Source organism: Castanea sativa, chromosome 10 (assembly GCF_040712315.1).
Source record: "Castanea sativa cultivar Marrone di Chiusa Pesio chromosome 10, ASM4071231v1".
NCBI classification, from domain to species: Eukaryota; Viridiplantae; Streptophyta; class Magnoliopsida; order Fagales; family Fagaceae; genus Castanea; species Castanea sativa.
In genome coordinates, this window is record NC_134022.1 from 12859074 (window position 1) to 12884720 (window position 25647).

Sequence of the window (25647 nt, forward strand, 5' to 3'; positions counted from 1 at the left end):
GACTTGAGGCAGCGAGAAGGCGAGGGGAAAATGAGGGCTGAATTCAATTGAAGGTAAAATACAAGTGGAAAAGGATTTCGGGTCGTATTTGTTTTTTACGGTCAACTGATTGCTATTTTCCATTTGACCAAATTTTCAGCACCTGCCAAACATCCGAAAACGTGTAAAATCATTTCCTGAAACCGTTTACCGTCAAAACAAACGCAGCCTTTAGTCTAAGGTTTTTTTCTCTTGAATAAAAAATTTAAAAAAAAAAAGGCGAAAAAACTCATTTTAATCTTATATTTTTATGCGATTCTCATTTTGGTCCCTAATTTTTTTTCCACTGATTTTAGTCCTTATTTTGAAAAAAGCATCTCATTTTTTTCCCTGACATTATATTAGAGATGAATATTGCACAGCTGGCAAACAGAATAAATTAGAAATATTAAAATAATACCCACAAATGCCACGTCATTTTAAAAAAAAAAAAAAATTTATAAATTTTAACTAAATGAAAGAAAAAAAGAAAAAAACTGAAATAAAAATAAAAACCCAAAAAAGTAAGAAAATTCAAAAACCCAAAAAATTCAAAACCCAAAAGAAGAACAAGAACAAAAACTCAAAAAATTCAAAACCCAAAAACATTTGGTGGATTTTAGAATCGTTTGATCTTATTTAATTATTTGATAATCTGATTGAAGAACACAAAAGTAATAAAAGAAGAAGAAAAAAAACGGCAGCTAAATTCTAAACACACAGATTCAAAACACACAGATCTAACACACTTCTTCATCATCAAACCCAAATCTAACACACTTCTTCATCATCAAATTCAACCATGCTACTGCTCTTTCATCTACTACTCTTTCTCACCGCCACCGCCGAAGACCTCCCTCGCTAGTCAACCCATCGATGATCCACACTAGACGAGACCTACCTACGTGGCTTCGTCGCTGGAGTATTCTCCGTCCTCAAACACGCCTCCTGTCCGGAAAACATCGTCTTCCACTTCATCGCCTCTCGCCTATACAGCCACAACAACAACCTCCACCATGTCATCACTTCAATGTTTCCATACCTGAGTTTCCACCTCTACCTTCTCGACTCCAACTTAGTCAAAGGCAAGATCTCTTGAACAACTTAGTCAAAGGCAAGATCTCCTACTCCATTCTACGCGCTCTCAATCAACCTCTCAACTACGCTTGAATCTACCTAGCGGATCTGGTTCCTTCCGCCATTCGCCGAATCATCTACTTCGATTCCGATCTCATTGTTGTAGATGACATGGCTAAGCTCTGGAACATCAATTTAGGTAACAATGAGAGAGAGAGAGAGAGAGAGAGAGAGAGAGAGAGAGAGAGAGAGAGAAATTTATGGGTTTGTGTTAATTTTATGGGTTTGTATTCTTTGTGTTTTCTGGGTTTGTTCTTCTTCTTCTTCTTCTTCTGGGTTTTGAATTTTCTAGGTTTTTGAATTTTCTTATTTTTCTGGGTTTTTATTTTTATTTTAGTTTTTTCTTTTTTTTCATTTAGTTAAAATTTATATATTAATTTTTTGCTTTTAAAAAATGACGTGGCATTTGTGGGTATTATTTTAATATTTTTGATTTATTCCATTTGCCAGTTGTGTAATTTCCGTTTCTGATGTAACGTCAAGGACAAAAACGAGATGCGTTTTCCAGAATAGGGACTAAAATCGGTAGAGAAAAAAAGTTAGGGACCAAAGTGGGAATCGCGTGAAAATGTAGGGACTAAAATGAGTTTTTCGCCTAAAAAAAAAGGTCTAGTTTTGTATTTTAAATGACCCCTACTTACTATTCTCATAAAAAGAAATAGTAATTTTTTAAAGACGTTTTTCCCTCTCTCTCCGTGTGTGTGTTAAAAATACTTAGTAATTTTTTAAAAAATACCTCTAAAGTGGAAAATTAGCATTAACCTTTTTTTAACATTTTTTATTGAAAAATGATAAAGTCACAATCTGTCTTACAAATTTTTTTATAAACTTGTGGTAGTTATTAGTAAGTAAAAAAAATGATGTAAATGGTTAGTCCAAATGAGAACGGATAAGAATTTGTCACATCAAAATAAAATGATGTTAATGGTTGGTCTATATGAGAACCGATAAAAATTTCTCACGTCAAAAATTTGCAAAAATGTTTTTTCTAATTAGTTTCTATTTACTCCTCTTCCCCAATTGAAACATTTGCAACATTTTGAGTCTTAATGGTCTAATCTCTCCCAATTTCAAATTTCAATCTTAAATTTCCCCTCAAAATCAAATCCCTAAACATTTAGAGTCCATCGTCAAACAAAATTTCTCATCGCGAATATATATAAAATAAAGAAGAATTGTAGTATTACTCAAGTGACGTTGCCCAAACGTTGAGACCGTTAAATTTCATATTTCTTATGTTCTTAACATGTGTAAGTGCACAATTGCACCTGGTCCCAAGAACAGTTATGGGCTCAGGCCCAATATGCCTTAAACAATATGAATTTGTAGAGTGTGGGCTTGAAACCCAGGTTAGAAGCGTGTGAGGATTAAATGACAAACTAAAGATTGCAAGTAATTGGAAACAACAAAGAATATCGTAAATCAGCTTCCTCGGATGTAAACCGAGAGTTGTTCTTATATTATATCTTTGTCTTTGTTTCTTTTTCTTTTTAGGTTACAAAAAGTCCGTCCCTTTTTTCTGTCTTAGATTGCTCTTTAAATACTACTCTTTTGAATACTTTGTACACGTGTTGCCTCACCTCCCCCTTAGCCTAGATATTTCTTTTCTCAGTTCCTTTGAATAGTAACCAGAAGTTTCTCTTCCACTGTTCAGGTGTCACTTCCCCATAAATGCGGCCAGGATGGTAGGTGCAAGGTCTTTAATGTGGAGGTGGCAGCCTTTATCTTTGACATTTCTTCAACACCGGTGCTTCTGGGGCGTTCTAGGGTTCACCCCTCTTAACCATTGGCCTTAACCGTGTCATCCCCTAATCTTTACTATGAAATCCCGAGTTCTTCGGTGTTCATCCGAGGGTAAGCTCATTCTCGGCTGGATCCTCGGATGCTCGGCGTATGGGCCGACCCATAGTACTAACAAATTCTAAACCCAGGAGCAGGTCGGTCTTCCTTAACACGGCCCAAAAGGCCCACATTCCTATCAGGATCTTTTTACCCCCCACAACATGTATATTAAATTTCGTTCAAATCGGATGTTATTTACTATTTGATCAATAAATTTATTTTTTATACACAATTTTAGATTACAAAAACTTGAAAACACTTATTTGATAATATAGCAATTGATCTTTGATCTTCTTGAAATTTTGCAAGTATGAAGAATATAATAAGAACATGCAATCCAACGATTATATTTTCATAATTCATACTCAATATAAAGATATATAAGGAGTTTGGAGAAGACTTTGGGTCTGTTTGAGATCCCCTTATTTTGCTAAAACTGAAAAATATTTGCTAAAAGGACTGTAAATAAAGGTAAAAGTTAGCTGAAATAGGGCAGTAGGACATATAAATAGTACCAAAAAGTGCAGTGAGACTCATGAATAGTAGCAAAAATAAGTTGAATAGTAAAATAAGCTGATTTTTTAATTTGGAACCAAATACACATTTTGTTCAAAATAATACCCTCTTTCATACCCAATTGACATAGTTATTGAAAGACATAAGTCACATAACTAAAAAAAATTTTCATAACGCATAACTAAAATTTTGTTATTATAGAATAAAAGTTAAAAATACAAAGGGTGACAAGGAAATTTTCTAATTATTGGACATTTAGGGTCCGTTTGGTTAGAGGGGTGGAAAAGTGGGAGGAAATAAAATATTTTAATTTTCCTCTTTTTTATTTGGTTGGGAGTGGAAAAATTGAGGGATAGAAAAAGTGAGTTCGTATAAATTTACGCATATACCCTTGTTGAAAATTGATGCCCAATTAAAACCCAACAAGTGACAACCAACCAAAAAAATCAATCTTCTAAATTTATTTAAAAAAATAAAAATTATTTTCATAAAAAAATCACATCTAAACAAACAAAAAAACACAAGAGAAAGAAAAAAAAATTATATATATATATTGGACAAGCCTGCCTAGTAAATCAAAAGAAAAAAGAAAAAAAGAGGCAGGCAAAGTAGGAAAAAAAAAAGTGTTAGGAAAAAAATAAAAGTGTGAAGAAAAGCAACGTGGGTGAAGGTGCAATTGTACATAGGCATTTTCGTTCAAAAATGATGTCCAATTTCTCCCTTCAGCTTTCTCTCCATTTTAGAGAGAAGATTTTTTGGTTGGCCCGAGGAGAAAACATCCGGGCCCCACAATTTATTTTCTTTCCTTCCCACCCAACCATAAAAGTTTTCTTTCTCATTTGCTCTCTAAAGTTTTTCATCCACCCTATTTCACCTCCAAACAACACACACCCTTATTGTGTATCTATAAAGAAGGAGGAAGAGGGCCTATTTATATGCTTAATGGATTAGTGCGTCACAATAAAAATAAAGAAGTCAAATAAATATGAAATAATGGACATAAAACTATGAGTTTAATATGGTTATAAATCTTGGGAAATTATTGTATACTCTCGGAGTAACATAAATGCGTACTCCCTCCTCTCACATGAATGGTGGGTCCCACTAATTAAATTCATGGTGGGACGCACTATTTATGTGAGAGGGGGGAGTATGCATTTATGGTACTCTTGGAGTACCTAATAATTTTCCGTGAATATTTTTTGTTGAATTGGTTATTAAGTGTCAACTAAATGTAAATAAAAGATGAAGTAGGTCTAGAGACACAAATTAATCATTTTCTTTTGTACAATATTTGTCCTCACTTGATTATAAAATTATTATGTACTCCTGAAATATCATAAATGCGTATTCTTTCTTTTCACATGAATGGTGAGTCCACCCCCCACTAATTAAATTCATGGTGAGACCCATCATTTATGTGAGAGGGGGAGTGCGCATTTATAGTACTCCGAGAATACCTAATAATTTTCCAATATTAACAATATGTTTGGTCAAAAGGACGAGGAGAGAAGATATCTTTGTTTGGTTTTGAAGGAAAGAGAGGAAAGAACAAAAATATGAAACAAATAGCCCTGTTTGTTTCAGCATTAACGTTTTTTTTGGAAAATAACTCATTTTTCAAAGAGCATTTTCTATAAAACTATCTCATTTTCCAGTATTTGGTATTCAATTTTTTTTTAATAGTTATTACATAATTTAAAACATGTGTATTATGTAAACCAACTAATGTAATCAATATAAATAAAAAACCATGAATGAATTTGGTTCTCGTACTAAAATTTTGGACAATAGATACAATCAAACTTAATTAGTTGTCAAATTTTTATGATCTCTACCACTCATCTTGCTCATATATATGGATAGAAACATACATATGAATATACATACACACGCGCGTGTGGGTACATGCGCGCGCGCACACAGACACACATATATACATATCAACCATTTGTCTAAATATATAAAATTGATAAGAGAATACATATTCAATAAGTATAAATAACAATAACTTTTAATTGTCTACTATTTTTGCTAGTACACTAATTGTCTACTATGGTCAACCACAAGTCTTCAATATTACTCTAAATTATGTATTTACATAATATATGTGCATAATATATCATTCCTACATAGTATATGCATAAAATATTTGCCAACAAATGCAATTTCCTCAAATAATTATCATTCATTATATAACAATATTATTAGTTTACAGTGGAGATTGTCCAATGTAAAAGCAATTTAGAGCCATATAGACACTATGTTTAAAATTTTTATTTTTTACTTCATTCATTTATTCTTCTTCTTATTTTTAAATTTTTTTTTTTTTTTGCACTTTCATATACGAAAAAGAAGTAACTTCTGCCTAGAATCCATCAAATTGAAAATTTCTTAGAGAAATAAGAAATTCAAGCTTGAAATTCAAAGTAAAGAATTGGCATTTTGGTAGAAAGGAATAAAATAATTATCGCTACAAATTTGTTCTCCTTTGCAAGTCGGAGCTATTGACCAATCAGTGAGGCGAAAGAAAATCTAATCAAAGAATTGTGTTACAAAGGGGAAGAGAGAGAGAGAGAGAGATCAATGGGAAGAGGAGAGCTCAGAATTAGTGACAACGAGGGTGTGAGGAGATAAAAAGTAATAGGAAGAGAGAAAAATTAAGAGCTTACCATGAGAGAGAATGCGCCAAAAAATTATGTTTCTTATGGCTACAAACGAAAATAATATTTATAGGATATGCAACGTGTAAGAGAGAGATTGTTTTCCAAAAAAAAAAAAAAAAGGAAAACAACCTATAGAAAATAAGCCTTATTTTTATTAGGGTTTTCTGTTAACCAAATATAGTTTCCATTGATCATACTTTTTTTGTGCTACCAAAAACTGAAAATGTGGAAAACTATCTTTACAGAAGGTTTTCCAGTGAAACAAACAAAGTGAAGTGAAATGGTTTTCATGGATTCCATCAAATTTTTTAAGATTTTACTTTCCTTCCAAATCCATGAAATTGCTTCTATACTCTACTATTACTATTATATCCTCGTTAGTAATTACTAATTAATAGTTTATAAGGATATAATGTTAAAATAATATTTTATTATTTTGGGTTGATTAAGTGGTTCAGGCTCTTCTAACAAAAAAAGTGATTTCTATGGCTGCGTGAATCATGATATCCATGAGATTTGAGTTTGAAGCCTCTAGTCAGCATCTTGGAGCCACTCTAAGAGATTCCTTTAGTAATAACTTCAAAAAAAAAAAAATCTACCTACACAAAAATTTTGACTTCATTTTTGACGCTAATCGAGGTGTCAAAAATATTTTCTCTAGTGGGCACAACGAGCAATTGTGTTGGCATCATTGAACTTATGTTCAATCCCAACTCAACGGATAGGGTCTCAACCACAAACGAACCTAGACGCATGACAAAAAAAGGTATGTCACGAGCTTGAATATCCAAAAGTTGAGTTTTTATTTTGCCTTGAAAGAAGTGTTTGTATTTCATTTAGAAAGGAAAAAAGGACACAAACATTATTCTTAAAGTATCTACAAAGATTGGGTCCGTTTGGTAATGTTATTCTAGTAACGTTGTTTAAGTGTTGTGAAAATATGTGTAGGCGAAAAAGTGTTGTGAAAATACGTGTTGTATTGTTTAAATAACAAAAATTACAGTTTAAATAACACAACCAAATAGGTCACAAGTTGAAAAAATTCAAATGGTGGGTGGGACTTTATTACTTTGTGACAGGGAACTTGGTGATTCATGCTTTTTAGCAAAACACAGATGAGATGCTGAATTCGAAATAGCTGTGTGGTTTGTGGGTGGAAGAAACCACAGCATGAAAATTGAAAAGCCTAGTGCAAAGATATACTATAAATCAATGATTAATAAAATTATTTTTTTATTAAATAAAAATTATGGTGCCATGTCAAAACTTGTCGATTGATTTAGAAAGCATTTAGCACAAGGAAAAATGTCTCACACGGCAGGTGCATGAGACCTGCCTCTTACAGGCAAGTGGGTCATACACGTGTAGGGCCTACCTACTTATGAGAGACTGGTCTCATGCGCCTGTCGCATGATGTACCAGCTTTTAACACAAATACTTTAGATTAAAAATAGAACTAAATAAATATAAATTTTAGTAAACAAATAATAATATTATTTTATATCAATCTTTGGGTTGTATTGATTAGACCTTTTGTTTCAAAATTTCAAAGTTCTAATATGCATAAACACAATAATTTTCTTTAATTAGTGGTTACTTTACCTAAAACAAAATCCCTAAAACTTTGAGCTCTAAAAAAATTTAAACCCAACATTCTAAACCTATCTTATAAAGACATTGTGCCTTTGGTTAGTTTTGATGTTCATTAGTTTTGGCTTTCAATAAAGTTCCAGACTCATTGTCTGCTTTCTCAAAAAAAAAAAAATGAATAGATAAATACAAAGTTGGTTACTAAATGCAATTCATAATTAATTATTTTTCACAAACTAAAACTCACAAAAAAAAAACAAAAAAAAACAAAAAAAAAACTATTCATCAATACAAATTCCTAAAACAAGAGCTTTGTAATTTTGTTACATTACTTGATTTTATACATAAAAAAAACTGATATTCAAATCTCCATTCTTGCTTATTATAACAATTGAATTATAATAATAATAAAAAATTAAACCAAATCCTTATGGGCTTTGTAAGGACACAGTGCGCTCCATAGCCCAAATGAAATGGACAATGGCCCAAAGAGCACAAAGAATTTGTTAGAGAGTGGACTTGATAATGAACGTTCAATGAGTTAAGATTAGGTCTATCACAATAGGCTAGCTAATATCAAAATGAACAAGACAAGCAATTTGAACAAGAAAAGTTCTCCTTGGTCAAGTCCGACGATCTTATATATTGCTCTTGAACTTATACAAAAATTTTAGTTCTTAGTTACACAGTGATTTTTCTTAGTTTTTGCTTTTGATCCTTTGAAAGGGAGTTCATTCCTTTTATATTTCCTCTCTCTCTCTCTCTCTCTCGCTCTCTCTCTCTCTCTCTCTCTCTCTCTCTCTCATCTTAGCCCGTCACGTGTAGGTTAGAATGCTAATCTCTTTGATGCTTGGCCCATCAGTACATTCTTGAAGTCTTTGAGGGTAGCTGTAAGGTTGAAGTTACTATTTAGGTATTACTTCTACATTAATGCGGCTAGGGGGTTAGACGTAGAGTATTCAATGCGGTGGTAGTAGCTTTTTTCTCAAATATTTCTCAATTCTCTTTTGTCTCATCCCTTTTTGATGCTTATCCTTCTAAGCGTTGCCTGGTTCTTGGTGGGTGGTCGGACTTTAGGCTTGCACCCTATTAGCAGAGGAGGGATTATTCCTCGGACAACATTTTCAGCTCACTACGGCCTGTACTCTTCCACGGCCCAATAATTTGTTTGCCATCACTAGTATTTTTCTGTTCTCGGGCCATTTGACATCCTCGGGCGCGGCCCACGACCCAGTATATAGATCTGGGCCCTTCATCCCTATAGGCTTAAACCCCAAATTTGGAGAAAGCCAACATGCTTGTATTAAAATCTAAATTCTATATTAAAAAAATGATTTTTAATTAATACAATTCAAAGTAGGAATGACTAGGAAATTGTTTATCTGTTTAATTATTTAAAATTTAAATAATTTTTTCTAAGATAGTATTGCCCTCTGTCGCTGTCTCTCTGTGCAAGCTTTCACATAGCTCCACAACAATGTCTCGATTTTAACGGAGAAAGGGAAAAAATGGCTGTCAAATGGGTTCATTCTATCTTTGTCAAATGGTTATAGAAGAAGTTACAAAGCCGTGTCAAAATCAAAATCACAATTAGAATTTTCAAATTTGGTTTCTGTAATATATACGGAAAGTAGAATACTTCAAGGCAAAGAAAATTCCCATAGAGGGATGGATGGAAGGACCGGACGTCCGGTCTAGTCCTTTTCTCAGCTCTTCCTATTTGCCGGTTCAATTCAACATTGGCCAACATAAATTTTTTTTTTCAAATTTAAAATTAAAAAATCAACGTTGGCCAACCAACATTACCCTGACTCACACTATTTATTAAAAAAAATTAAGAGCACCTCACTTTTACAATAAATGTTAAAGTAATTAGCAAGTTACTGGTGGCTAAATGATGGATTCAAATTAAAACCATAATTCACCATAAATTTATTATAAAAATATTGTAAATATAGTACTTGAAAAGAACAAAAATATTTTTTTAAGAGAGTGTCAATTAATATTAACTGATTTATTGATACAAGCAAGATCAAATCTCAGATTTCTCATTAGATGACAAGAGACTCGCAGCAAAATTCATACCTTTGTCGTAAAAGTTGTGGATTTCAAGTAAGTTGCGGTAAAAATGGTAGATTTTGTTTCAAGCACTATCATTACTCTATATTTTTTTAACCGGTTTGTCAACACGTCAGTACGCCACCTTCGAACCGGGGAAAAAAAAAAAACCAAAATAATGACAATCTTTTTTTTGAAAAACACTAATTAATTGAAGAAAAAAAAAAAAAAAAACTATATTCTCTTTTCTCTCTCTCTCACACGCTCTCTACTTGTTTTGGTTTCTCTCTCTAACCCCAAACCTCAACCAGTTCACGATCTCTCTCTCTGATTTCATTTTCTGAGCGATCAATTACATAAGAAAGAAGAGAAAATCAGAGGCTTCGAGCACCATGTCGATGTCCGATTCCGATTCGACGTCGTCTTATGGTTCCGACTACAAGAATTTCAGACAATCCAGCCGCGAGCGTGAGTTCAATCTCTCTCTCACTTTGTTTCTTTCATTCTCGATTAATCAATTTTTATTCCGTGTAATTTACACGATTCGATAGTTAAGTCATTTCTCTGACAGTATTTTACTTTATCTATTAGTGGTTCATTTTATTTTACTTTTTTCTTTCAAATTTGGTGGAATTAGTAAGAAATAGAACCAAATTAGTGAAGTTATTAGTTCATTTCTTACAATTTTTTTGGTTAAGATATAAGGCTTTGTGAATAATTAATTTTAATCGGTCGTTTATATTACTTGCAATTTGGAATGCAATTGATCAACTATCATAACAATGTATTTCAATGGTTAATGCATTTATTAACAAACTCTTAGTGTCAAAGCTTCCAGATTCTGTGCCTTGCTTCGACGGTCATACTATTTTTGAAGAACAATAATTTTTATTATTACTAGTATTTGAAAATAGTTAGGGTGGCCATGAATTGAAGTTTAGTAAGCCAGTAAATTGAGGTTCAGGTTGCATACATTTTTAACCAAACGACTATGACGTTTCTGCGCGACTGCCTTGAATAGTTGTGTTGAGTAAAGGAAAAATGAGTATAGGTTAATCTATTGGCGGTTTCATGATATTGGAATATTGGAGCGAATCTTGGGTGGTGAATAGGGACATGAAAAACAATGAATTTGCCTTAAAAATATTACGGTCTGGATCAATGGTCATTCCTAGCTCAATAAACTGCGTATCTAGTTAAGTTGTCCTTGAATACCGGTGCTGTTTGGTTTGGTGAATTTTAGATAGTTCTTTTCTTTAGTAGAAACTTATATATAATTATTTTTTGGCAACTAAATGTCGATTAGTGTAAAAGATGTTTGTTCAAAGCTTGTTTGTATGTTGATTCGGTTATGGATGTCATAAGTTATTTGGTTATTATGAAGTGATATGTGTGTGTGGGCGTGCATTATTGTTTGATATGAAGAGAGAGATCAGGGAGAAAGATTAGGCAGTGCCAAATTATTGACTGATAGCTTAGAAATTGACTTTTTTTTTAAAATTTAAATCCTATGTATGCGCAGGATTATTGCATGAAATGCTTCGGTCATCCAAAACAGGGGATTCAAAATCAACTTGGAAGGTATATGCAGCTTGTAGTAGTTTTCTGTAATTCAAAATGTTTTTGGTAAGCTGTACTTTTGAGATCATTTGGTGTTTTTTTCTCCTTAGAGAAAAAAAATGCACATGTACAAGGGTACTATGAGTCTTCACTAACCATGCTTTTTTATAACCCATGCGCTAGTTATATAATTTATGCATTTTCTTCCTGCACTGCTGAATATTTTTGTTTGTCATCTCTCTTGTAAATGCTTGGTGCCCTTTTATTCGCAGATCCTTAAATATATATATATATATATATATATATATATATATATATATTTACTAGTAACTTATTTGTCAAATTTTCTGTCCTTAACCTCTTTCCTGTAGGTACTTATCATGGACAAACTTACTGTTAAGGTGATGTCTTACTCGTGCAAGATGGCAGATATCACAGACGAAGGTGTTTCATGTAAGAATCATAGGGACATTTTCTAAAATGCTATTCTTTCCCCCCTCAATTATGTTCATTTTATTTTCTTCTTAGTCTATGCAATGTTACTATCTGCTATAAGGAAAATTTTTATGCGTGTGATATTTAATATGTATTGTTTGTTTTATAAGTAATATTTAATACATATTGTGCTCACAGTTATCCGTCAACACACATTTAGCTGACTAGTTAATATGGTGTTGACGTATTGCATGGTACTTCATATTGATACCACCATTGTCTTCTATTTCCTAGTGATGCTTTGTTGCCTCTGATGCAACAATGTCAATTCCTACCGGGGAGTTTCCCTTAAGATAAAAATGGTCCTTTGACTTTTGGTTGTCTCCCCAAGGCTGATGGTAATTAGTAGAGTTATATGATCTATCTCATGGTCCTGGCACACCCTGCTTTTGTTGGTCATGCCCATCACATTTGATTCTTGAATGTCACAGATTACTGACATTTACATGTACATTTTAGTCTATGAGGGGAGGAACTGAGGAAATTTGATTGTTGTATGTGCAGTGCAGCTGAGGAGTACATATTTTTTTAATTTATATATATATATATATATATATATATATATATATATATATAAAAATATAAAAATAAAAGTCTATATGTTTTTGAGATAGAGATTAATGTATGTTTATTGTTAGAATTTTAATTCTTGTTCCAATTAGTAGGGAAGGTTGAAATTTTTTTATATTTCAAAAGGTTACAATTTAGATTTGTAGAACTTATTTTAATAGTAATGTAGTTTAATTTATTTTAGATCATAAGCAAATGAAGTGATTTGTGAATGGTAGTCTGAAGGTAACTTTTTTTTTTCTTTTCTAAAAGTATTCTTTATCAAACCCCCCCCCCCCCCCCAAAAAAAAGAAGATGAAAGAAATGGTTGTCTCTTAGTCCTTGAAATAGGAAAATTGCTCATCATTAGTACTAGGAGCTATTTTTCTGCTGCATAGTGTTTATTTGACCACCCTTGCAGTCCTATGGCCTGATCTGGCTATTATTGATCAATCAGACAAGCTGATAAACTAGGTAACTCCATGGACTACTATACTGTTTGTACCCATTTTTCCTTATAGAGCCTTTGTTTTTGAAGAGTTTGTTATGTTATTAAGCTGGAAGGCTGTTACACTGCATTTTTATTTTTGATTTATACCAATTGGGATAATGGTTTAGGTGATGAGACAAGTGAAAAGCTATATTGGATCGCATTTTCATTTTACTATAATTAGTTGGTTTGTTGCCCTTTCCCCTCCCATTGGGAGCAAAACTTATTAAGAAAAAATTAGTTGGTTTCGTTGCTCTGAAGTCCTCAGATCTTCAATTTTTCCTGCAGTGGTAGAAGACATATACAGGAGAAGGCAGCCATTACCATCCATGGATGCTATATACTTCATCCAGCCATCCAGAGAGAAGTAATTTTTCTCCTTTTATTACTGTTAACATATAATCTTATTGCTCATTAAGGGTAGTTGCATATATTCTGTTTTCTGGTTGGTTGAGGAACTGTAGCTGTCTTAATATCCATTTTTATTTTACAATATTTCGGTCAGTTCTGTTATGGAAATGGAATAATGAATTTAGAGACTTTGTCTCCCACTCCTCGTAGTTTTGATTGCAAGGTTTTGTCCTTTTAATCTCATACGGATGACTGCAGTGCCTTATGGTTGCTTTCGTTTTTCGGTTGATTTAGTTTTCAGAGTGGTGAAAGCCTGAATACACTAGCTTATGTTTTGCTACTGCTATATTCAGTAGTTGCTGTATAGAGATCAGTTGTCTTACAATAAATGGAGTCCTGAAGTTTCGACTCTATGGCACAGGAATCAAAACTTCTGCTGCAGTTGATACTAGTAATGCTGAAACTTTTTGAACATATGCCTCATTATGCCTACATCATCAATAATTTCTGTGTGTGTGTGTGTGATATTTCATTGTTAAGTAGCACATTTTGATTTTAAGTTTTTCTGTTACTCTCTGTTAAGTGAGCAAAATTATGTTTTCCTATTTTTATAGCACAGATGCATGGGTGGGACCTTTTTAACTCTCTTTCTCTCACACACATTTATTTTGCAGTGTTATAATGCTCTTGTCAGACATGGCGGGGAAAGCACCATTATACAGGAAGTATGTGAAGGATCTTTATTTTCTTATTTTTGCCTTGCAGTTCCCCAAAGCTGTTTTGGTTTTCTTGTGGTTTTTTTAATCAATGTCCTTTGTATTTGTGAAGGGCATTTGTTTTCTTCAGTTCACCTATTTCAAGAGAACTGGTTAACCACATCAAGAAGGATACAACTATTTTACCTCGAATTGTTGCACTGAAAGAGGTATAGTTCTCTTGTTTTGGAAAATACTTTTTGGATTGGTGTTGGGGCTGAAACACTTCATATTTCAGCTAGTTGTATTGTTTTCTTGTTTTCCATTGTTGATTGTAAACTTATTAGTGGACGTTGATATATTTCCATTTGGATTTGAAATGCAGATGAATTTGGAGTACTTTGCTATAGACAGCCAGGTATCTGATTCTACTTTCAGTCAACTTGTTAATACCATTTGCATGATATAGATAATTGTGTATTTAACATAGATGATGGATTTATCTTCTTAAAAATTATCATGAATTTTGTATAGAAAACTCTTTTTTCTTTGTATCTTTAGTGAATTTAACAAACCATTGTTGCTGATGACGTGTGTTCCATGAATGTACCTGTGGAACATTGACTGCATATTTTAAAATGCTTAATCAAATAGTATTTGTTACCTGTCAAAAAAAAAGTATTTGTTGGCTGCTGCACTCAAATTTTAACCTTTGAGATACCAATCATGCAGATGTTTTTGGCAATTGTCCACATTTTTTTTAGAGATTCTAAATACTTATATCATTTTTGTTTAACATGGTTCAGTTGTTTGTACTCTAAAATGTAAAATATTGGGTGTTACTTTTGAAAAAATATCCTAGCTCTAGCCTTCTCCCCACTGTTTTGCTAAATTTGATATGAAGCCAATAACATGGAATTGTGGGCTAAAAAGAGAAGAATTAGTTCATTTATTCCCCTTCAGAAGGAATTTTCAACATAGACACATTTGAATGTGCACCCTAATAACACTTGAACCATGGGCAAGGCGGTACTGATATTTTATATCATAGTGATTAGTGACTTAAAAAAAAAAGTAGTGATTAGTGACTTATAGGGTGACTATAATGAGGAAACTTTGATGTTTGAAGATGTCTTCTTTTTCTAGATGATGTGGAACCTCACCAAGGCAAGGCCCTTTGGACCCACCCCTGGGGAGTAAACTAGGGATACACAATCTCACCCACCAAAACCGTGTATTAGGTAATCTAGGAGTACTCCTAGTGGGGATTGAACCTAGGATGTCTAGGTTTACAGTTCATCCCAAGCCTCTAACCACTTGGCTGCACCCTAATGGGTTTTGAAGATTACTATATGATTTCAAATAAAGCCCTTGTTTAGTTCTTAAAATTCTATGCTAGTTCCCAAGCAGTTGGAAAAATATACTTTTACCAATAGCCTGACCTTATAATCATTTAAGTTCAAGCTGGAAAAAGAGTAGTTTGTTGTGGTTTAATTATATAATGGTCAAAGCTTACAGTTTGTACCTATTGATGGAACTATGTTATTAATGTCATGGTCTTTCTTGTCTTTGATTTTCTTCAAACAGGGTTTTATCACCAATAATGAGAGGGCTTTAGAGGAACTTTTGGGGGATGAGGAGAATACTCGCAAAGGTGTTATGTGTTTGAATGTGATGGCTACCCGAATTGCTACAGTTTTTGCTTCACTAAGGGTATATAGATTTAGTTATTTCTAAATTTGATTTATTATGTATTAAAAATTTTCTGAACCATATTTATGTTTAAATTTGATCAGGAATTTCCTATGGTACGCTTCCGTGCTGCTAAGTCCTTAGATGCAACTACAATGACAACCTTCCGTGATCTAATTCCTACAAAGCTTGCTGCTGGAGTCTGGGACTGTATTATGAAATATAAATCACTTCCTGGCTTTCCTAAGACAGAAACATGCGAGTTGCTAATCCTTGACAGATCTGTAGATCAGGTTTTTAGGTGCATGTGTTTGTTATGAATTTATAATTTGGTTACTGGTATATTGTCTATGTTGATTATGATGAATATACTTGTTTTAAAATTTTAGATTGCTCCTATCATACATGAATGGACATATGACGCCATTTGCCATGATTTACTGAATTTGGAGGGAAATAAATATGTGCAAGAGGTAAGTTCTGCCATTTCAAAATTTTATAAATGCTTTGGATTCATATGCAGTCTCTTTGGGATATTGTACATTAATGGACTGTACTGTTCAGGTTCCTGGCAAAACTGGTGGTCCACCTGAGAAGAAAGAGGTTCTTTTGGAGGATCATGATCCTGTCTGGCTTGAGCTTCGACATGCACATATAGCAGATGTATTTCTCATGTTTATACTATATATATGTGTGTGTGTGTGTGTGTACAAATGCACATATAGCAGATGTATTTCTCATGTTTATACTGTGTGTGTGCGCACACACGCGCACAATACTTATGCATTTTGAATGAATATCTTCTCAGGCTAGCGAGCGGTTGCACGAGAAGATGACCAACTTCATTTCAAAGAATAAAGCAGCACAAATCCAACATGGTTCAAGGTTGATGTAAACTCATTAATTTTTTTCATCAGTGAATGATAGTGCATTTTGTAACTGATTACAAGACTATCATAGCAAAACAATTGTAGCCATAAAAAAAAAAACTATTATAGCAAAACAATGTTTCCAAGTTCGTGTAACCCTTATTTAAGTAGAGCATTTAACATGAGAAGGTTGATTTTGATTGCCTAACATCTCATTGAAGTACTAAATAAGCATTGTTATTCATATTTACCATGTAAGGTGGACCTGTGTCCTCAAAAATGGTTAACTTTTTGGATGTACTCCCTCCGTCTCATATTGAGTCTCTTTTTCTTTTATGAGATGTACCCAAAAGAGCGTGCACTTTCAAAAAGTGAAGGAGTCTTCCCCCAAAAATTTCTTTCTTTTCCTTATCTATTAAAATAGTTTATCATTGAAAGTCATGCCCACCTTTATAACCATGAAGGTATTTTGGGAAGATTATTGTACTTTTTTGTTCTTAATTACAAGTCATGTCATAACTAGAATACTCGTTTTGGGATAGAGGGCTTTTACTAGTCCTCTGTGTATTCTCCCTGTGCCTGAGTTTTTCCTCTCTAATTTTAAAAATTTGTTACCCATAGAAAACAAACAAATTGAAGATTGCGAACCATTGTGGTCCTTGTATTTATCCTTGATAGAGAGACCATAACAAGATTAGGTAAAGATTGATTATTTACTATGGGTCAAAAGGAGGAAAAAACCCTTATTATGACTCAGCATTTATTTAGATTAAAGTTCCTGCAATATTCCTAAATTTGTTAACAGTTTAGAGGAACGATGTCCAAAATTAATCATTTTTAGTGCTCTGTATCACCCTCCCCCCCCTCTAATTCAGTGTCTAGTGTAAGCAGAACATTGCATCTAGATGTTAATCAAAATTTCTGATTTCTGGTTTCTGACCCTTTGTGCTATTATAAAGTATGCATTTTATAATTTCCATGAACCTTTGAGTCAATTGCAGTCTGTTACGATGACTGTTATGATCTGCTTTTGACCTTTAGTCACCTTTTATATAGGGATGGAGGGGAACTATCTACACGGGATTTGCAAAAGATGGTTCAAGCATTACCACAGTATAGTGAACAAATTGACAAGCTCTCCCTCCATGTAGAGGTTGGTATCTTTGTTTATGTGAATTTTTTATTATCTTTTTGGGTGTTGGGGGGCAAGGGATTGTGAATAATTTAAAGCTTTTTGAAGTGTGGCATCCCTTGCACTTTTGTGTAAGTATTGGGAAAAGGTTATCTGGGAGTGTCTTCTGCACAAGTATCATGCCTCTGTGTACTCTTCCAAGTTATGATGCACTTGGATAACTCAACAAATTTTATGGTCCAACTACTTATGGGTTGACTACAAATCCTTTGTTTTTAAATTGGTTTATTAGTGTTTTTATAAGTTAGCTTGATGCAGGGCCATTATCTTCTGTAATATAATTTGCAAGCATGTATTATCTACCTTAACCCTGTTCATTTTTTGGCCTTCCTGAATAGTGACTGGGCTTTAGTTAACCTACTCCTTTGAGTGGTACCTACTCCTTTGAGTCAACATTCATTTATCATGAAATTCTCTATTGATTTGAATGAATCAAAAAGAAATTATCTATTGATTTGCAATCTTTTCTTTGTGTAATTTCTTCTATTGCTGCAGTAGAATGTATGGTTGTATATTTTTTGTAAGAGGTTATTTATCACCTGCTATATTTGTGAGGCAATTTATAAATTGTTCATGCTTCTCTATCTACATGAGAAATCTATCTTCTTGATTGGCAATAGACAGATGCAAATTAATGAAAATGATCATTCATAAAGATTTGTTGATCGATTCCCCTGCCCCCACCCAAAAAAAAAAAAAAAAAAAAATTCTTGAATGGTACCAAGTATGTGTTTTGCGGCAGGCTTGCTTGTTTGTTAAAGGTATATCTGCAGGTGACAATGTACATTGTGGAAACTTCTTTTCTGGATGTTGCTTAGCCAGCTTGTCCATTTCCAATATATAATGGCTTTGTGCTAATCTCTGAGCTGTGCTTCTTGTGTCTAGAAATTAATATTTTATTTGATATCATTGTTCTCACACTTTTTTTTAACCTACCTAGATGTCCTTAATCCCATCAATATGTGATTAAATACTTGGTGCCTTCTATTTAGGATTCTATCATGCACCTTTTCAATGTTGATATTTACTTGGTGCCCTTCTAGTGTTCAACAGTTTCCCCATTGGCCTTAGAACATTGTTTTTATGTTTAATGTCCCTATTATCAAATTGATTTTTAGATACCATTTTTTTTTTGTCTTGGGACTTTGCTTGGTCATTCTCATATATCATAGGGTTGTTAATGTTAACTGTAGTTCTAGATCCTCAGACTCCATTAGGGGGAGTACAACGACAATATTTTTTCAACGTTTGGCTACAAACTAGTTTGTAGCCAATTGCTACAATTCCCTCTAAAAAATAAAATTAACATAGCTCCATATTTTGAAAATCTAACCATTGAATTGCATATTCTTTATGTTGACATGTATGTTAAATTTTGTGTCAACCAGATGTTATTTACTATTCGATCCATAAATTTTTTTTTATGCATAACTTTAGACTACAAAAATTTGAAATTCAAACATTTGATTAATGACATAACTATTGATCTTTGATTTTCTAAAATTTTGCAAGCATGGATATAAGAAAAAAATGTAATTTAATGGTCGATTTGTCAAAATTCACATCCAATGAAAATATATTGAGTGGGTTTGTAGCTAAGCCAGCTAGCCAATGACCTCTCCAAAAAAAAAAAAAAAAAAAAATCATAAGGCTACCTACCATAACCTCTCCTAGACCCCGCAAATTGGGAGTTTTCTGCGCTGGTTACAACCATTTTTAAGCTAGTTAGCCAATCTAAGAAAAAAAATGTTAGTCTTGGTGCTCCTGTGTTTGTTTAGCTATTTCAAAAAGGAAAAATATGGTTTGACCAATGAAAGAGCAGCGCAATGGAAGCTGTGATCAGTTACACATACGTTCAGAAGTATCCCCTTTTATGGTGATGAAAAAGGTGCACGGTATGGCTAGAACTGGCATGTGACTGGAACAGCTAAAAATGGGCAGACTTTGGAACTATTAGAAAGTCAATTTTGAATTTGTAAAATTCCCATCAGTTGATTCAACGAAAGCATTTTTTCCCCTCTGTAAAGTAAAATCATTCTAAACCGTTCTTTTATAGTAAGATTGGTCCCAAGAGGAGGGGGAAAAGTGGAGATTCAAACCGGTGACCTTCACTTCACGAGGTGTGGTCCCCAGCTGATTGTACTACCCCATAGGATTGTAAAAGCATTCTAAGCTGCAATAAATACAGAATATATGTGAAGACATGGAGCTTTAATTCTGCCTTGCTAGGAAAATGGTTGTGGAGTTATGGCATGGAGACTGATGCTTGATGGATGAGGGTTATAGAGGCAAAATATGGGAATATTTGGGGTGGTTGGTGTATGAAAAAGGTGACGAGTCCTTATCGGGTCAGCTTGTAGAGATTCATTAGAAGTGGTTGGTTGAACTTTTCTAAATTCCTTGTGTATGATGTGGGGGATGGTACTAGAGTGAAGTTTTGGAAGCATGTATGGTGTGGGGGATTGTACTTTCCAAGAGGCTTTTCTAGAGCTTTATTTTCTTAGTAGGTCAAAGGATTCCTTGGTGGCTGAAGTTATGGTTGGTCTGCTGGGAGGATTTATTGGAATTTGCAATTTCGTCGTCCACCACAAGATTGGGAACAAGAAGCTTTTGATCGGTTTATGGGGTTGGTTTATTCTTCGACTGTGTAGGGGTTTGGTCCTGATAAGGTTTGTTGGAAGCCAGCAAGGAGCAGAGGTTTTGAGGGCAGAGGATTTTATCGTTCCTTCTACCCTCTTACTCTTGTATCCTTCCCTTGGAGATTGATATGGCAATCGAAGGTTCCTCCAAGGATAGTTTTCTTTACTTGGTTTGCTTCCTTAGGTAAGATCTTAATGACAGAAAACCTTCGTAAAAGGCGTGTGCTTGTGCTTGTGCTTGTGCTTGTGCTTGATTGGTGCTATGTGTAAGAGATGTGGGGCGTCAGTGGATCACCTTTTGCTTCATTGCTCCATAGCTTGGGAGTTGTGGTCTTTGGTTTTCTGTTTGTTTGGTATTCACTGGGTTATGCCTCATATAGTTATTGAGTTGTTTGAGTCTTGGTAGGGAAAGTTTGGGTCACATCGTAACATAGATGTTTGGAGAATAGTGCCTCATTGTTTGATATGGTGCATTTGGCGTGAAAGGAATGCTAGAAGCTTTGAGGGGTGTGAACGTTCTTTGCTAGAGATTAATTCTTTTTTCTTGCACACTCTACGATTGGAGTGTGGTCTTTTCTCATTTTTCTTGTTCTTTCCTTCCTGTTTTTCTTGATCATTGTAATTTTGGTTCCTGTTTTGTGCTCCAATAGTACATCCCCAATGTACTCGATTTGGCATTTTTTTATTATTAATAATATTTTTACGTTACCTATCAAAAAGAAGAAGAAGCTGTATGATGTAACAAAACATATCATAATATTCATTTCTGGATTTAAGCTTTCCAGAGTGTGTTGTTGATTGGCTACTTGGTCTGATAATAATATAGATCTACGTTAGTCACTTACTCTCTATATCTAAAAGCTGTCAGTTTTAAATTTGTTTTGAAGCTGTATCTATTCTAAAGATCAATTTAGGCAAGTCTGAGATGATTCTTATCGGAAAGGTTCCAGAGGTGAAAGTTTTGATTGGCATCTTGGTTGCAAGATCTACTCTGCCTATGAATACTTGGGCTTACCACTGAGGGCTAAATATAAGTGCAAAGCAATATGAGATCTGATTTTGGAAAAGATGGAAAATGAAATTAGCAGGTTGGAAGAAGCTTTATTTATCAAAAGGATGATGAATCACTCTAATAGCACTCTTTCCAGTTTACCAACGTGCTTTCTCTTGTTGTTTCCCCGCCCTGTTAGTGTTGCTAATCGCTTTGAGAAATTACAGAAGGATTTTCCTTGGGGTAGCTTGGGGGAGGATTTTTAATTTCATGTAGTTAATTGGAAGACAGTTTGTTAGCTGATCCAATATGAAGGCCTGGGGCATTAGAAGCTCTGTACATTTTTAATCATGCCTTATTTGGGAAATGGCTTTGGCAATGTACCATGAAAAAGGACATTATGACAAACAATAGTAGACAAAAAATGTGGGTGTGCGTGGGGTGGTTGGTCTTTGGGGGTAACACATGAACCCTATGGTGTGAGCCTTTGGAAGCATATTCATAATGGGTGGGAAAGCTTGGTCAGGGAGTGGTTTTTGCATTTTGAGTTGGCAATGATCTTTGCATTCATTTTGGGTTTGGGGTTTTACACACTGTACTTCCATTTTTGATTTCCAGCATTCAATTAGTTCCTCTCTTGATTTGATTGTAATTGTTTTAGATACTTTGTCTTCACCATCATGAATGTAGAATTCTTGTTTCTTTATCAATAACTTTCTTATCACTTATTAAAAAAAAAAGATTCTTTCTATCAGATCTCCCCACTTCTTTTTATGGAAAAGTATTTGGAGGGTAAAGACTCCCACATAAGTAGCTTTCTTCATGTGGACAGCTACTAGAGGGAAGATTCTCACGATGGATAATCTTTGGCAGAGAAATTTCTTCACTGTATAGTGGTGTGGCATGTGCAAGAGAAGTGGGTAGTCCATAGATTACTTGCTCTTTAATTGTGCTTTGCTTAAAATATATGGTCTTTGGCATTTTGCTTGTGTGGACTTCAATTGGTAATGCTTAATAGGTCTATGGATTTACTAGCTTGTTCGAAAGGGGGTTTTGGTAGACATTGTAGTTATGACTTGTGGGGGGCGATCCGTTATGCATCATGTGGACTTCTGGAGAGAACTTAACTAGTTCGATGGGATTGAACTCTTGTCCTTGGGGATAAAACTGCTGATATTAAGTTCTTTCTATGATTCGATGGTTGCTTTGAATGGTCACTCTTTCTCTAGTTTGAAGGAATTTCTAGATATATGTAACTCTAGACAATGTTTGTAGCTTCCCCAGTACACTTTTTTTCCCCCTAATATTAAAATATTAAAAAAAAAAAATCATTTTTCCTTAAAGAAATTTGTTTATGCTTCAAGCTTCAATTGTTTCCTTGACCAAAGAGGCAGAAACAGTACTAGCTTAAATTACTTTAGGTAGTGAAGCTTATATAAAAATAAAATAAGGAGATTTCATTGACAATTATTAAATATTCAGTGATTGGAATATTTTTCTTTGACTTATGAGTACAGGAGCCATAACTTCATCTAAATTTGGTTTTATTCACCAGATTGCTGGAAAAATTAACGGAACTATTAGGGAACTGGGGCTTCGTGAACTTGGGCAGCTGGAACAGGATTTAGTTTTTGGAGATGCTGGAATGAAAGATGTAATCAAATTCTTGACCACAAAAGAGGTGCGAATCATAGCGGGCCATATCTTATTCCTTGTCAATAAATATTTAACAACAGAACTACAATTTTTTATTTGGCAGGATACAACTCGTGAAAATAAGTTGCGCTTGCTGATGATCCTTGCAGCCATTTATCCTGACAAATTTGAGGGTGAGAAGGGTCTCAACTTAATGAAGGTTGGTGTACTTGTTACAGTTTACCAATTGAACTGCATTTTTCTTCCATTTGAAAGTCAGTCATTTTATTGTCGGTTTTGAGGGTGTTTTTTTATGCTACCTGTTTTAATGGTATATTTGTAATTTGGTTCAGTTAGCAAAATTGCCACCTGAGGATATGAATGCTGTTCATAATTTGAGGTTGATTGGGGGATCCTCTGATACCAAAAAAAGCTCAACTGGAACTTTCTCTTTGAAGTTTGATATGCATAAGGTAATGGCTTTATGTTAGTTTTGAATGTAGCTTGGTTGGTGATTTATGCCTAACTGAACTTTTTAAATGTCAGAAAAAGCGTGGTGCTAGAAAAGACCGTACTGGTGAAGAAGAAACATGGCAGCTATCACGTTTTTACCCCATGATTGAGGTAAAATAAACACTTAATTTCCTTTCAGATGGTTCTATGTATATAGGACATGCCTGTCATCATTAGATATCCCGTATTTGGGAGTACCTTTGTGGTCTTGTTTTGGCTAATGGTGATGTTTACAATTTGCTCCCACTATTTTATCTGCTTTAGGTTGTCTGTTTTTGTTAGTGATTTAAGACCTGAGAGAAAAACCATATTAGTTTACGTTTGCGTGTCTTAAATATATCTTGCTACCTTGAGTGTATCGTGGCAATGGAGGACTTATGTGTGACCAATATCTTTTTTACATTGTCATATTGTGATCAATTCAGTTATCCTGTAACTTTGAATTAAAGCTATATGGAATTAATGGCTTACTAGGCCCAAATTCTTGACATCTTTCAGGAACTTATTGAAAAACTTCACAAAGGTGAACTGTCAAAAGATGATTATCCATGTCTGAATGACCCGAGTCAAACTTTTCATGGGACGTCTCAGACTGCTGCTGTAAATCATGCTCCAGTTGCTAATCCAGCTCAATCAAAGCGGACACATAAATGGGCTCGGCCTCGGAACTCTGATGATGGGTATTCAAGGTGCTATTTTCATGCTTCCCTCACGTGGGTCTGAGTAGTCCAATAAATTCAATAATAGCCTGCACTATACAAGCCCCCACCCCCTCCTTTCTATCTCTTTCCCCAATATGTCGATGGTTATCTTCTATATGTTGTTTGTCTTAACAAAGTGATGCCTTATATTTTTATGTTATCTTGATCTATCTAGATACTTGCTTAGAGGACTGGTAGGCATTGGTGGAACTGACATATACTGATAGGAGCCTTTTCTAATATCTTTCTGTAGATTCTCATCATCATAATGTTTTTTTTTCCTGGTCTATAGTGATTCAATTCTAAGACACGCATCTAGTGATTTTAAGAAGATGGGTCAACGGATTTTTGTATTCATCATTGGTGGAGCTACTAGATCTGAGGTATGAAATTTTTTATGCATTTTGTACAGTTTTGACAATTGCCTTTCTGGATTATTTGTACTCATAAAATTTATTGATCCTCAGCTTAGAGTTTGTCACAAGCTTACAACTAAATTGAAGAGGGAAGTTGTTCTGGGCTCATCGAGTATTGATGATCCTCCACAATTTATTACGGTGATTAATTTCAATTCCAACTTTGATTTAGCAGCTCCACCTCTTATTTTTCCGACCAACTAAACCTTAAAAATTTATTTTTGATTGCAGAAATTGAAGATGCTGACAGCACACGAGCTTTCAATAGATGATCTCCAGATCTAAACATGGGGGTGGCTTTGGGAGGCCCAGTGCTTTCTATGCTCCGGACCCCAATCCAATTTGTAACCATAGATAACATCATTTCATTGTATCCATTTTTTAACATTCAATATAGAACCTTTTCATTTGGCAATGGCAGTGGTTCTGTATCTTTGCATATTTCCGATGAGCATCTCCCTGGCCTAGCCTCTTGCTTTTTGGCTTTGTAGTGTAATTGACATGGTGTTGCGGCCATTACAAGTGTGTATAATATACTAAATCATAGAAAATAACCAATTGAATTTTGTAACAGATAAAGCCTGCATCCTCTCTATCTCTTACTATTCTTGTACAAGTCCGCCACAGCTCTTTTGGGCTTTGTTTGGTTTATGATTTCACTGCATGCTGAAGAAAGTTACTTGAAGAAAACATATCCTCAAAGAAAGTGAAGTGAAAAGGGAATCGACATTTACTTCATTATTATTATTATTATGATGATGATGATGAGGTAAGTTACTTTTTGGCAAAAATATACTATTGGTTTTTAAAAATTGCTTGCTAAGCAGTCCTTGAAATTTAAAAAAATGAGCACGATTGGTCCTATTAGTTTTATTGCCTGACATAACATTTTTTTTAAGTGATGTGACAACCTATTTATTGTTAAAAATTGTCAAAAATTACACATTACATCGTACACATCTCAAACGGGTCAATCCAAATAGTTTGGGTCTTCTAACATATCAAACCAGGTTAGAAAAAAAAAATGCCTTT

At 34.1% G+C, this 25647-nt stretch overlaps 1 protein-coding gene across 1 annotated transcript; it reads left to right on the top strand.

Annotated features, from left to right (window-relative positions):
* The first annotated feature begins 10068 nt into the window (after positions 1–10068).
* On the top strand, positions 10069–25194 carry LOC142613417 (SNARE-interacting protein KEULE). The gene is made up of 21 exons (XM_075785779.1): positions 10069–10295; positions 11350–11408; positions 11759–11840; positions 13210–13288; positions 13947–13997; positions 14101–14197; positions 14353–14385; positions 15555–15680; positions 15764–15952; positions 16049–16132; positions 16224–16322; positions 16468–16544; positions 17585–17681; positions 22906–23031; positions 23110–23205; positions 23339–23458; positions 23532–23609; positions 23997–24187; positions 24492–24582; positions 24667–24756; positions 24847–25194. Exons 1-21 carry the CDS (start codon positions 10220–10222, stop codon positions 24898–24900), a joined length of 1995 nt encoding a protein of 664 aa, XP_075641894.1. The 5' UTR covers positions 10069–10219; the 3' UTR covers positions 24901–25194.
* The last annotated feature ends 453 nt before the right edge of the window (positions 25195–25647 follow it).